At 40.1% G+C, this 14,330-nt stretch overlaps 1 protein-coding gene across 3 annotated transcripts in view; it reads right to left on the bottom strand.

The window, feature by feature from the left end:
- The window catches only part of grid1a (glutamate receptor, ionotropic, delta 1a), a 327,113-nt gene that overhangs the window by 102,412 nt on the left and 210,371 nt on the right, over positions 1-14,330 (bottom strand). For all 3 annotated transcript variants that reach the window (XM_033613949.2, XM_078160556.1, XM_033613946.2), the window contains exon 4: positions 7,009-7,214. In XM_033613949.2, the coding sequence (XP_033469840.1) occupies positions 7,009-7,214 (206 nt within the window). The remainder of the gene's footprint in view (positions 1-7,008; positions 7,215-14,330) is intronic.

Genomic DNA, 14,330 nt, shown 5'->3' with positions numbered 1-14,330 from the left:
CCAGAACCCACAGAGCCAAAAATCTAATTTGGGTGTCTTCAAGATATATAGCTCGGAGCTGCACCGTTGACAATTAATTGGAGAGTGACTTTGGTAACTCATAAAACGTGTCAAGTTTTTTTACCTAAATGTGCATCGTTTTATGTAAGTGATTTAGCGAATGCTCACTAACACAACCCAAGGACGCAGAAATGGGACATTTGAAAGCTTAAAATTCCACTTTATGGCCCTCTAAAAGGCTCGCGTGACTCATGTGAAGTTCCCCTATCATGAAGGGAGCAGAGAGTAGTCGGGTGTCAGGAACGAGGCGCTGCTGAAGCTGACAGAAGACGCTACATCCTCTCATGGCCAAAGTGAACGAGAGACGAGATGGCAACTGTCTGCATGGGAGAAAACAAGAGCCCAGAATCTCAGCGCAGAGCCGCAGACACTGTCAATGACATATACATCTTGTTCAAAGTATAAGAAATGACTGTGGCCTGAGAGTAGACTGGAGAAGTGACAACTGACTTGTGACAGTTGCTCAGGAAGTAGAGCGTCATCAGAGTAGAATACAACAGAACAGAATATGTGACTGTGGATGACTTTAGCGAACGCACTCACTGTATGTCCTTTACTGTTCATCAGTTCAACTTGAAATTAAAGAATACAGTATATGAATGTGTGAGTAGTCCAGCTACATTAGTCTTTGGATGAACTGTCGCTCTTTCATCTGCCAAATGCATTTTGGGTCATTTTTGCTTCACCCCTGCTTGACTTTGTAGAGGAAAAAGTAGACATGAACAGATTATAAGAAAATGGACTCAGACTGATAGAGCCTGATAGAGCCATATCATTTGTAGTTGCTTAGTGTCTCCTTGTAGTCTTTTTGTGTCTACATTGTTTTGCAGTTGTGTCTCTTTGTAGCCATTGGGTTTTCATTTTGTGTCTCTTTGTAGTTGTGTTGCAGTCTTTTTGTTTGTCCTTTGTCGTTTTGGACCTGTTTTTGTGAATTCTGTATCTCTAAATAGTAATTTTACATCACTTCGCAGATATTTTGCATCAACATGTAACAGTTGTGTCACTCTTTTTGTTGTGTTGCACCTCTTTGTTTTTCATCTCTCAGTGGTCATTTTTCATCTTTTGTGGTCACTCGGTGTCTATTTGTGGTTGTTTTGTGTCTCCCTGTAGTCATTTGTCATCTCTTTGAGGTTGTGTTGTTCTTTTAAGCAGTATTTGGTCATTTTGCATCTTTGTGTAGTTGTTTTGCATCTCCCTGTTATAGTTTTATCTCTCTCTGTAGACATTTGGAACTCTTTCTTGTCATTTTGCTTCTCTTCCTAGTTGTTTTGTGTCAGTTTTGGAGATCTTGCATCTCTTATCATTTTTTGGACATTTTGTGTCTCTTTGTGGTCACTTTGCATCTATCTGTAGTTGTTTGGTATCTCCCAGTTGTTGCTTTGCATCTCTCTGTAGTCATTTTGCATCTCTTTGTGGTTGTGTTGCATCTTGCTGTAGTCATTTTCTGGGGTCCTTGTGGTCATTTTGGAACTTTTTTGGTCATTTAGTTTTTATTTGTTTTGTTTTAGTATCTAATTTGGTCATTTTTTGTCCCTATATAGTGATTTTATATCTCTTTGTTATTATTTTGCATCTATTTGTGGTCATTTGGCATCTATTTGTAATAGTTTTGAGCCTTCCTGTTATAGTTTCGTCTCCCTCTGGAGCCATTTTGCAACTCTTTGTTGTCATTTTCCTTCTCTTCTTAGTTGTTCTGAGTCTCTTTTGGGTTATTTTGCATCTCTGTAGTCATCTTGCATCTCTTTGTGGTCATTTTGTGTCAATTTGTAGTTGTTTTGAATCTCCCTGCTGTTGTTTTGTCTCTATTCTCTTTTTGGGAGTTGTTTTACTTCACCCTGAAGTCACCTTGCATGTATTATTTTGTGGTAATTTGCGCCTTCTTGTGGTCATTGTTTGGTGTCTCTTTGTAGTCATTTTGCACCCGTTTTAAGTAATTTTGTGTCTCTTTGTAGTCATTTTGCTTTTCTTTGTGGCTGTATTGTGTTTCTTTGTAGTTACATGCATCCCTTTGAAATCATTCTGCACGTCTTTGTGGCTGTTGTGCTTCCCCTCATAATTGTTTGTCTCTTTGGTGTTGTTTCTCTTTGCGGTCATGTTGAGTCTTTTTGTAGGTCTGTTCAATAAACCATGTATGTAAGTAGATACAGAAAATGAAGTAGCACAGTACAAGAGCAGACGAGGGGAAGAGAAAAAAAAAAGATGCTGAAAGAACATCGAAACACGTGGAAGAAAAAATCAGAGAAGTGCAGGAAACGGAGCAGGTCTCTGCGGTAAACAGCACTCGACTCTGCTACAGCTGATCAGCCTCACACAGTTTCACTAACAATACTTAGCACTGCCTTAATGTATTTTTCACGCCTTGAGAAAATTGTTGAGATCACTTATACCATTAATCCCACTAATTAACCACATTTCTTAACATTTACATTGCCATCATGAAAAACCCCCAACAGATTTGTCGCCTGTGATGAATATTTGATCCGGCATTCTGTCAACTTCTAGTCTCCATGGCAACTTTACTTTTCTTCACTTGTGCTGAAACACTTCATGAGTACTTAACCCTCCGAGGCATCATCATCATTCTCCATTCAGATATTAGCATATTTACATTTTCTTCCCTAGTATCTCTGGTGGGGAACGGGTGCGCTCTGACAACAGTTACCAAGGTATTAATGAAGCGCTGATGAATTAACAAATCTCCACCACCTCTAATATATTAACATATTCACAGGAGGATTTGGGAGCCGTGCTGAATGGGAAGCTGTGCCTCTTTCTCAGTCCCCAAGATGCCTCATGTTAATTGTATAAAGAATGATAAAGAGTATACTTGGTGAGATTAAAAAAGAAACAAAAGATGTCTGCAGCAGTTTGTGTGTGTTTGTGTGTGTGTGGATACTAAGACAGAATTCATCAGAGTACAGGAAAAGATCAAAGCAGTATGTCATTAATGAAACTTGAAAGCCTGGGTGCATTCACAACCTGTGCAATGATTTATTTGTCTATAAGTGCTTCACTTTTAGATTAATAGTGAAGCATTTACCAGAGGCTAATTGGAAAACAAGTGGGGTTTTTGACACTATTAGTTGAAGCTTTTTTTTCTAATGAGCTTGCTCACAATAGATAGAAAAGATTAAATGAGTCAGCCCAAAAGATTGGGGATATGCAAATGTAAATGTAAGTCTATCGAGAGTAAAATCTTTTAAGACATAGAAACATATGTTGTGTTTTGATGACAATAAATTTGGTTATTGGAAGGACTGCAGGACATACAGCTTGGTGCTGTTGCGTGTCCCAGAGGGATTCTCTTTTATCATCCGGTGATCTTTAAATGCAAGCGAGCTTCAAATGCAATAAAAGACTAAATCTGGACATTGCTTTTATATCCCTTTTGTAAACCATTTCAGTACATCATCATGCCTTTTTTTTAGTTCCTTCCATCTATATTCTAGCACTAACTCATCTTCACCAAGTGAGATGGATAAGTGCACTTTTAAGATGGATAAGTATACTTATAGTGAAATATCATGACTCAGAGCTTAACTTAAGTCTTTCTTTCATGGCAACTGACATTAAAGGAATTGTGAAAAGGTTCTCCACCAAGAGAAAATACCTTCTTAGTGTCCTGGGGGAGGACACTGAAATGGAAAATAAACTGAAAATTAAACATAGGGCTCAAATATTTATAGAATATAGAAGCAAGAAGTTGTGAAGAAAATGTGAAGTGTAGGCTAAATTGAGAAATACTAATGTCTATCACCTCTAATGGGCATTTAGATCAATTAAAGGGGCAAATCAAGAATTCCAAGATGTTATTTCTACAGCTGAGGAAAGTTCAATCAATATTTGTGAACATGAGCTGCTCTCTCTCTCTCAAAGCCAGACACCAGAGAAGGATGTGACGTTGTCATGTATAAAGTCTGGAGCTGGCCCAAAGACAATGAATGTAAGCCTGATTTTGTGGACCCACAGAATGTTTGCTTTCTTTTTTATAGCCAAATGAGCTTTAATCTACTGAAGTGTTGCCAGTTCTGGAACAGAAAATGTACCCATATACGCAGAACACCCCCCTGGGTGCTCTCAGTGTCATCTACAACATCTTCCCAATTAATTGTCTATGGAGCAGTTCCAGACTTTGTAGCCTTTGACATCACAAATTTGAGTTTATGCACCCTGGTTTTTGGATTTGGGAGAGAGTTGTTCATATTTACTTATATTTTTGACTGTCTTAGACTATAGGAATAAAGTGTAACTTTTGAAAAACAGGCTTTTCTTTTTAACATTCACATCATCAGATGCAAAATCTGTTAAATCTCTGCACTGCTTTCTACAATGCATAAAAGTTTTTGTATTTTCTATTTCCTTCTACTGGGTCAATGATATGAAATTTGTGTGTCTCACTTTGGTTTTGCACTGTTAATGCAAAGCAAAATTGATTGATTTTAATTCTAAAATCAATCAATTTGGTCCTCTGACTTTATAGTCTTGACCTTTTTGAATTACATTTTGCTTCAACAAGAGTTGAGTAGCATACACACTCAATGGCCATTTTATTAGGTACACCTTACTAGTACTGGGTTGAACCTCCTTTTGCCTTCAGAACTGTCTTAATTCTTGGTATCATAGATTCAACAAGGTGCTGGAAACATTCATCAGAGATTTTGGTCCATATTGACATGATAGCATCACACAGTTGCAGATTTGGCTGCACGTCATGATGTGATTCTCCCGTTCCACCACATCCCCAAGGTGCTCTGTCAGATTGAGATCTGGTGACTGTGGAGGCCATTGGAGTACAGTGAACTCATTGTCATGTTCAAGAAACCAGTTTGAGATGATTTGAGCTTTGTGACATGGTGCGTTATCCTGCTGGAAGTAGCCATCAGAAGATGGGTACACTGTGGTCATAAAGGGATGGACACGGTCAGCAACAATACTCAGGTAGGCTGTGGTGTTTAAACCATGCTCAGTTGGTACTAAGGGGCCCAAAGTGTGCCAAGAAAATATCACCCGCACTGCAGCCTGAACCGTTGATACAAGGCAGGATGGATCCATGCCTTCATGTTGTTTACACCAAATTCTGACCCTACCATCTGAATGTGGCAGCAGAAATCCAGACTCATCAGACCAGGCAACGTTTTTCCAATCTTCTATTGTCCAGTTTTGGTGAGCCTGTGTGAATTGTAGCCTCAGTTTCCCGTTGTTAGCTGACAGGAGTGGCACCTGGTGTGGTCTTCTGCTGCTTTAGCCTATCTGCTTCAAGGTTCGATGTGTTGTTGGTTCACAGGCATCAACAAGGCATTTTTACCCAGAGAACTGCTGCTTACTGGATATTTTCTCTTGCTCGGACCATCCTCTGTAAACCCTAGAGATGGTTGTGTGTGAAAATCCCAGTAGATCAGCAGTTTCTGAAATACTCAGACCAGCCCGTTTAACGCCAACAACCATGCTGCGTTCAAAGTCACTTAAATCACCTTTCTTTCCAATTCTGATGCTCGGTTTGAACTTCAGCAGGTCATTTTCACCATGTCTACATGCCTAAATTCATTGAGTTGCTGCCACGTGATTGGCTGATTAGCTATTTGGGTTAACGAGCAGTTGAACAGGTGTGCCTAATAAAGTGGCAGGTGAGTGTATGTTACTTACATGGTGCCTTGAAAGCTAATCAATGAGGCATCATGAATAGATTTGTGATAGACTATAAATTTGCCTTCTGGTTAACAAAAGTATACAATGAATAAAAAGAGATATTTCAACATGAACAAAAGGCAGTCAAAAGCTGACTGTTAAATAAGGGGTGTCATTTTTATCTACAACCATATTTTAACAGCCCATTGTCTATAGCTATCTATTTGAGGGCCAAATTTTTCATTGAGTTGGAAAATTTTCAATGTTTTATCAGTGTTTCGCCGTCCTTGCCAGATGGGCAGAAGATTGAGAGTCAGACTGTGATGTGTTTGCTGGGCAGAATAAGCCACTCAGGTCGCTTTAATGTTGCCATATTATTCACTGTCTCCAACGCTGCCAATGCCACGCAAGCCTGTTCTTCAATCATACCAAAGCACTGCGGTGCAAATTTATTCCACATGGTTTGACCGAGTGGTTATCATGAGTGAAACCCCTGCAGATGATTAAAGGAAAACCTTCTACATCTGTCTGCCCTTCGTGAGGAGAACACAGAGAAACTTATTCTTTGTTATCATAACATCTAACCCAATTACTTTTACTTTACTGAAATTTACATCAGTCGTGGACACAGCAGTTCATGTCTTATGAACCGTTTTGAGGAGAGGGCAGCTGGTTAACGAACAAGCTTTGAACTAAACAAGGTGAGATGAAAGAGGAAAAGATGTGCCCCAAAGTAGGATGCATTACCTCCTACACATACCCCTGATTCAAACTGCTATAATTAGGAAACATGATGTGGATGAAGCAAACAGAAAAAAAAGTTAGCTGCCATGTTAGGATGGTATGAGCTATGAAAGATGCAAATCATCCGAGTACACACAGTTGACTTTGACTTTGTTTGAACTTTGCCTGGGGTGATGTGTAGTGCTGCTGATCTGTACAGCAAACAGAACTGGCTGAATGAATGTTTTACTGTAGAAATGTCCAGAATTATTTTTACAACATTTGATGCAGAACATTGGCACCTGAAATGTGTTTTTCTTCTGGCTAACTCGATATCGAAGGCAAAACACACAGTCGGATCCCTGCCATCTGCTTTGGGTCAGAACTCGGCACGGTTGAGATAGGCAGTTGCCTCTTGTTTCATCAGTTTTAACGAGGGTCTTGGTGACAAGTTTCTGATGAAAACTGGGCAATTAATCTCCTAGTAGTCAATTGTTTTGTTATTTTTTCCATGTTTCTATTCAGGGTGATTGTCTCTATTAAATAAATGCTTGTGCTGTTGATTCCATGATGAAGAAAAGCTTCAGCAATGCAGCCTACCTGGTGGATGAACACCTGTGCACCTCGAGGACTCATGAGCAACACGGCCCGCCGCAGAGTGTCCCGGTACCGGTTGAGCTCCTCGGTGCGCATTGTGTTGAAGAGGTCAGTGAAGACTCGGCTGACGTTGCGGTCCACCCTCTGCAAGGAAACATCCAGACCTAGCCGTGACGACTGGTCCATAAAGGTTTGCAAACCCCGGATGTCTGTAGGCGGAGAAAGAACGGCAAAGAATGAGCGATTGAAGGGGAGACACAAACACAAACCGACAGGCAGAGAAAGAATAACACTTTAGGCAGGTCGTATGTTATACAGTGCTGTATTCCCAGAACATTTAATCAGAAGGGTGGGTAAACAACCTGTACTTTCAGCACCTGCACATGCACTCTATATTTTCAGGCTTCGTTCCAGGGGCTTCAAGGCAGGTTTCGTTCTTTGCTCCTGATCTAAAGCGTGACAAAACACAACAAGCACTCCTGTCTTTCTGTTTCCTGGGGTTTACAGGATATGAAACTGCAGGCAGGTGTTGCTGTCCCCAGAGTTCTGAGTGTGTGTGTGTGTGTGTGTGTGTGTGTGTGTGTGTGTGTGTTCACTATATAGGAAACCACTTAAAAGAAGCCTGCTGCACACACAAATCAAAGGTGATGTGAAGCAGAGGGCTCACAATAAGCACACCAATCCCAGCAGTCACAGGGGAAGCAGCAGCCCAGCATGTGCCAAGTCATGCCGCATTGTTAAAGAGAGGTTAGGCAAAATCGCTAGGGCCAGACCTCTTTCTGCATCCACAATGATTGTGTGGGTGTGTGTGGGTGTGTGGGTGTGGGTGTGCGCACAGATGGGTGGGTTTCCCCTCTTTGCATCTCTGGAGGTTTGATGAGTCATCGTGTGCTTTAGTGCTCAAAACAGACGATATACAGAGGGATAGAAAGGCACATCAAACAAGCGTATAGCTGCATTAGCACACAACACACACACACAAACCTAGGATATCATATTGTAGAGGTGTGTGGTCGTTACTTGAGGTGATTTAAGATGCTTGAGGGCAAAGAAAAAAATCAGGCTAACAAGAAATCCTCTGACCTGTGAAGCAACATATTGGTACGTCGTCCCCATTTTTCAGTCTCACTTGGGGCAAAGTGAGACAGCAATATGACTAAGTACCATATGAGGAGAATCAAAAAGAATTAGATGTTTACGATTCTTCCTGCCATTGTTGTATTGCAATTTATTTTTTGGGGGGGGTGGGGGCAAAAATACTCACAGAACAGAAACGTTCAAAGGGCAGAACAAAACGTGAAATTAAATCATTCATCATTGTTGAAGCGCCGCCAAACTCTTACTGCAGCACTGTTTGAAAACTCTTTCTTTTCCAAACACACACACACACACACACACACACACACACACACACACACACACACACGCACACACAAACACACACACCTCTTTGCCGTCTTTGTCTCTAAATTGAAACAGTTACCCTTGGTGGTGTTGCTTTGAATACAATGGGCAAAAGCTCAACCTCTGAGTAATTCCTCCTTTTGTTGGAGCACAAACACAATTTGAAAGTTAATCATAGTTCCTTCCCTCCTGTCCCACGACTGGACCACTGCAATTAACTCTGGCTACAGTGTTCTCTATATACAATATTCAGCTGCAGGAGCATTTAGTGATACCAACTACAAACTGAACATATATTCAGATATTTATTCTGTTTTGCAGTGTGAGCCGTCCCTGTTATATGACTCCCAGAAGGTATAAAAGGGTAAACCTTAAATGTAAGATGATTCAAGAAGCAAACAAATTACTACCTCATAAACACAAATTAACAAGTTGTAGAGTTGAAGACGTTTGATTGCTTATCCAAGAGGCTTCGTCAACATCATTATTCACACCATGATGTCTACGAGAGTCTTAACATGAATGAATGTTGTACACACTGCATTAATGAGATGAACCTACACAGAGGTTTAAACAACAGGCTTTCAATGCAACCAGAATCTACCTGGTAGAGGCTTGAGGAGCAATCTGAACACAGGAGATCTAGAGAACTGATCAAAAGACAAAAACTATATTCTGTAGTGACATACTGTAATGTCACGGCTGGCTGAAAACCTTGTAACTGTATCTCCCAAATGGCAAACAGTGGAAACACTGTAACAAACAAACTCAGTTTTTAATCCCATGAAGTGTCGAGGGAAAGCTACCATGCGATAACTACTCCAGGACCCGCATAGAAACATCGGACTTCAAAGCCAGTGATCCAAACCAGGCTTTTCCACGGGCCGTGTCAGCCATGGACAGGGCTGCAGAAAAGAGGATTAACGTGGAATTAAAGGTCTGATTTCTGGACATGTTTACCCGAGCGTCATTTCTGAACACAAATCTGCGTCTGAAAGTTTTAGGTATCAAAACTTAACCCTTCTTTGTCTCTCGTGTATCAGCATCCCTGTGTCTCGCTCTACACGGCGACTTTGCCTTAACGGTGTGTATCTGCTTTGAAAGGACAGGAGAGATAGATCGAGGGAGACAGAGCAATACCCTATGAAGTTGCTCTAACATCCTTTTTCAGCTCTATCTTACTCCAGTTGTAACTAAAGCGGGACTCCCTCTTGGATTGGAGCGATGCAGAAATGAGCATATCATGATCAAAGGGCTCAGAGGTTTTTACTGAGCTGTCAAGCTGCGTTGCAATCCAAGCGGAAAAGCCTGAGAAATGGCTACACTACCAGCCTGTGTTTACTCAAAATTGAGATGAGTCTGTTAAGGCAATCACTGCTTTTCTTGCAACAATAACATCAGTTAATTATATGCAATATAGATTTTTTTTTGCAAATGTGAAATGTATCAGGCGCTGAGAGTGTATTGCATCACCACAAGTGCAATGAAAGTGACAAAGCAGAGAGTGAGAAATTACTGCCTCAGTTTGAATCCAACCTCTTTTTGCTACTGACTGCAGCTCTACACACTATAACACAGTTCATATTCTTGGGTAAATATGACTATATTGACAATCTGAATGAAAGGACAAATAATATCTTATAGCATGGATATGAGGTCTGCACATCACATCTATACAGCAGGTACTTCGTCAGTCGTGATTTCTGTGGCTTGAAGCACCTGCCAAACACAGGAGTTCAGAGCATGACTGACATCTGTAATTTCATCTCATATAAACTCCTCATGCTAACAGTCTCAGGTGTGGCCAGGCACATTCTTTGTTTTTGCCATGTTTTACAATTAAAAAGTAAAATCAGATTAAACTTGGCACATGCACCCATAAGTTTGAAATGTGTTTTTTCCCTGCAAGACAGCGATCAGTGCAATTAACACCAAATGAGGACCTCATGGCGACAAGAAAAGCTCAGAAAATGTTTCCCCACACAAAAGATGAAAAATGAGGGAAAAGTGAAATTAGCTGTTGATTATGCGCCACAGTCTCTCCAAGTAAGTAACAAAAATGAGCAGTTTGAGCCACTGAGAGTTCATGCTGCAAATTGTGTTTACAAAATGTAATTTTCAGCTGGATTCTTTTATTATTGATTTTCAAATGTTTTTGTATAACCACTTTTAATAGCCAAAATACAAACAAACAAAATAAATGAATATTTTTTAATTAAAAAACACAAAAAATCCAAAGCAACATTTTAGGGAACTTGAGAAATCTGTGGGATAAAACGGAGAGAGCAGATGACCTAAACAATCGATAGTCACAGGAAGTTAATAAATGAGGCTTTGTCTGATCATATTTAGATCTTTGTTATCTGCGATCATGTGACAGGGCATTTATGAGGATATGAGGGCATACACAATCTTTCCATCTATATGCGAACATCATCTGTGTGTTCCAATACCCATACTATCACACTATATAGTATGCCAGAAGAAGATTTAGTATGTCCAATACATAGTGTAGTATACCAAAAATACCAGGATGTTCTTCTACATTCTGTCTGATTTTGCAGTATCTAAGCCAGCATGGTTTTCCGGCTATTCTGACCTACAATCCTCTGCGCAACTGACAATACGTCACGTTGACTGAGCGGCAAACACATGACAGCTTAACAACTCATGGACAACTGTCAGAAGTCGGAATGATAGATAACATAATCATATAATAATATCATATAATATCATAATCACATATCATATATCACAAACAACAATAAAACATAACTATCATTATGACAACGATAGAGAGCTGCAGATGTAATTTCACTGTCGCAAATACAATATGTTCGAATCTACAATCTGTGCAGTTATAACTTATCTACACACATTGCAAAGTAACAACAGCAGAGCTCTCTGGGTTGATCTACATCTCTGGCAATCTTGGTAATTGGCGTTTGTTTATCTCCAAGGTAGCGGATATAATAGCAAGAGGGTCAAAATTCAAGGCGTAATGTTAGGCGTGCATACTCATGCAACAGTATGTACTTATTAAGGGCAGCTGCAGTACATACTAAACGTTTTTTTTTAAAAAGTGTGCGATTCAGAACGTACCCTCTGTGTTATGAACTGGGCAACAAACAAACCCAGCACCTTGCAGAGGAGAAACACAAGGTGGAAGAAAACGTATTTTTTCTTACACCATGCTAAACACTACTGATTGAATGGCCCCTAGTGGTGTGACAGGCATGTTCATAGTGACAAGGCCAACAGACTGACCCCAAGAGTCAGGGTGGGGTTAAGTTACAATATGAAACAAATAAACAACACGAGGTCGATACATTGACAGCTGTATAGTTCATCTGCTTTTGACCTCATGGTGGGATCTCAGCCATTTCTACACACACACAATTACGGAAAAACAGAGGGAGAAAATAAGAAGACATGCCCTATTGTTGCTAAATGCTGCAAAGCCTCTGCTGGCGCGCAAAGGACAAGGTCAGTGTGGGATAAAACAAACATGCTAGCTTGTGGTGCATCAAGGTATATGAAGAGAAGTTGGGGAAAAAGTCAAAACTGCCCGAGCTGATTCTATGCTTCAAATAAAAACATTATATAAATAACATCAAGTTATGGACTCCCGTTGTTTTTGTTTGGCTGGGTATATATACACTAACCTCAACTGGTCTTTTTATTGGTGTAAATCTTTGCAAATGAGTCTAATCTCTCTGCTATCACAGAAACAATTTGTGTTTTTCTGCTTTATGGACAGGGGACATTGATTTTCTGAACATTTAGTGTGGCTTCTGTTGAGCCTGTTGAAATCAAAATGATCACTACTGAGCCTAAAAACTTTCATGCATTGTTTGGACACAGGAGGTCTGCATCTGCTCTTATTTAACTGTGGACCATTCATCTGGCAAGTTTTAGAAAGCAGTTGTTTGCTATTGTACATTTAGTAGGCATGAATACATTGCATCACTTTTTCTTTTGTCAGTCAAAGACCATAAAAGCTGAAAGCACCGTCAACAAAATGGTTCTAATATAAGCAGTCGGCTCTGAATGTGCAGAGCAGCTGGAGTTACAGTACCAGACTCAATTATTATCTCGGTCCAGGCCTGGTGAATGGTCTCTAAGATACTGTCCAGTGATTGCATTTTTGACGTCCAACACCGCCGTGCAAGTTTTAGTATAGAATAAAATTAATTGCCCTACTTTGTTACTAAGTTTGGCTGACATGCTTTTGGGATGCTGTGTGCTTAAAAGGGAGACAGTCAGACCAGAATGCAACAATTTGAATGATAAAAATATGATAATAAAAACTGGAAATAATGCAGGAGTACAACTGAAAAGTCGACCCTGCACAAGACTTTGTAGTCTTTTTTATAGTTTTTTAAATGAAGTCTGGTTTTGAGTTAAAATAATCAGTGTTTCCCATTAATTACCTGAACTGTCTAGTCAGTCTATTTTATTCTGCCAGTTTCACAATGAACCGAAAATGTTTTTACACTTCTCATAACAAGATAAAACATCTCAAACATTGTGTTTTGTGCCGTTGCTTCAGCAAAGCATCTCTCGCTCCAAGTCAGTCAGCACCCCACCCACCCCACCGCTGTATGCGCACATGCACTGGAACTTTCCTGGTTGCATCCAAGACATATTGTGAGGAAACAAATGGTGTGTATCAAATCACATACTTCCATTAGTATACTTCTATGTAGTATACTATGTGCACTATGTACTCATTGGCGTAGTGCGCAAATTTTGACAGGGTAGTGTTGTCTCAAACCAAACACGGCCATTGTGGACTCACCGGAAATGAGGAACAAATTAGCTAGTTAGCAAACTAGCATTAGCATTTGCGTTATCGTTCGCTGTACCAAATCATTACAGACTGTTAAATTAACCCAATAAACATACTGCTGGCATATACCCGACAACAGTATAGTGGTGCAAAAAACACATGTATTTGTGCAATGCAGTGATGTTCATGGTCGCACAGTCCTCGGCCACTATTTCCAGTTTGAAAAGTGCTCCCCCCCCTTCTGCTACATAGCCAAGATGGTGACCATTGAGGGCGAGAAGTGTCCATAGTTCCACACTCAACTTCTTGACCGTTTTGAGTGCACCATCTGGGTACTCATAGCGCACTATACTGTTAGCCAATGTTAGCCAACATTACAGTATCCGCTACAATTATCCACTAGTTCAAACTATAGACAGTATATAAAGATGGACTTCCCAAAAGTGAAACCAAAACACCTTGATCACCCCTGGTGGCTGGCTCCAGTATAGGTCATTAATCCCACCCCCTTTGTTTTAGCAGATGGAACATGAACCAAACTAAAAGATGAAAGTACAGCTCAAATTAGAACAAGATGGTTTGGGTCATTTTAGGTCGTTTTCATCATGCTGATGTTCAAATGTTCATTTTCCTGATAAGTTAGTTTTTAAGTAGTTACTTTGTGCAACAACTGTGCCAATTGGGCGTGCTTGTGATCAGTGACACTGTTTGCGATTGGTTGGACAGATTCATGGGTGGGAAGTCAATACTACTAAGCTCACTCTACGCTAGACTGTGGCTCCAAATGACATCGCCAACTCAAGATGGCTGCAGTCCTACCCGAGATATTTTGGCTTCGTTTTTGTACAGTAGGAGGAAGTGGAAATGTGTTGTCCATCTTTATACAGAGTCATTAGTCCAAATTTAAACAAATCTATCATCATCAATGTATGACAGTAAACAGATAATGTTACTGCATAAGATATCATAGCTATGTAAGGTAACATTAGCTACCAAAGTTAGCTGTTGAACTCCTCGCTTATGTCATCTGACATATCCACCTGCTTGTCAAGAAAAACAGTGTATAACAGATGTAACGCTATATCAAGCTAGCTGACCTTATCTAATTATTATTATTATTATTATTATT

The sequence above is a fragment of the Epinephelus lanceolatus genome, chromosome 17, assembly GCF_041903045.1.
Source record: "Epinephelus lanceolatus isolate andai-2023 chromosome 17, ASM4190304v1, whole genome shotgun sequence".
Taxonomy (NCBI): domain Eukaryota; kingdom Metazoa; phylum Chordata; class Actinopteri; order Perciformes; family Serranidae; genus Epinephelus; species Epinephelus lanceolatus.
The sequence above is the reverse complement of the archived record's forward strand: the minus strand, read 5'-3'. Positions and strand labels throughout refer to the sequence as shown.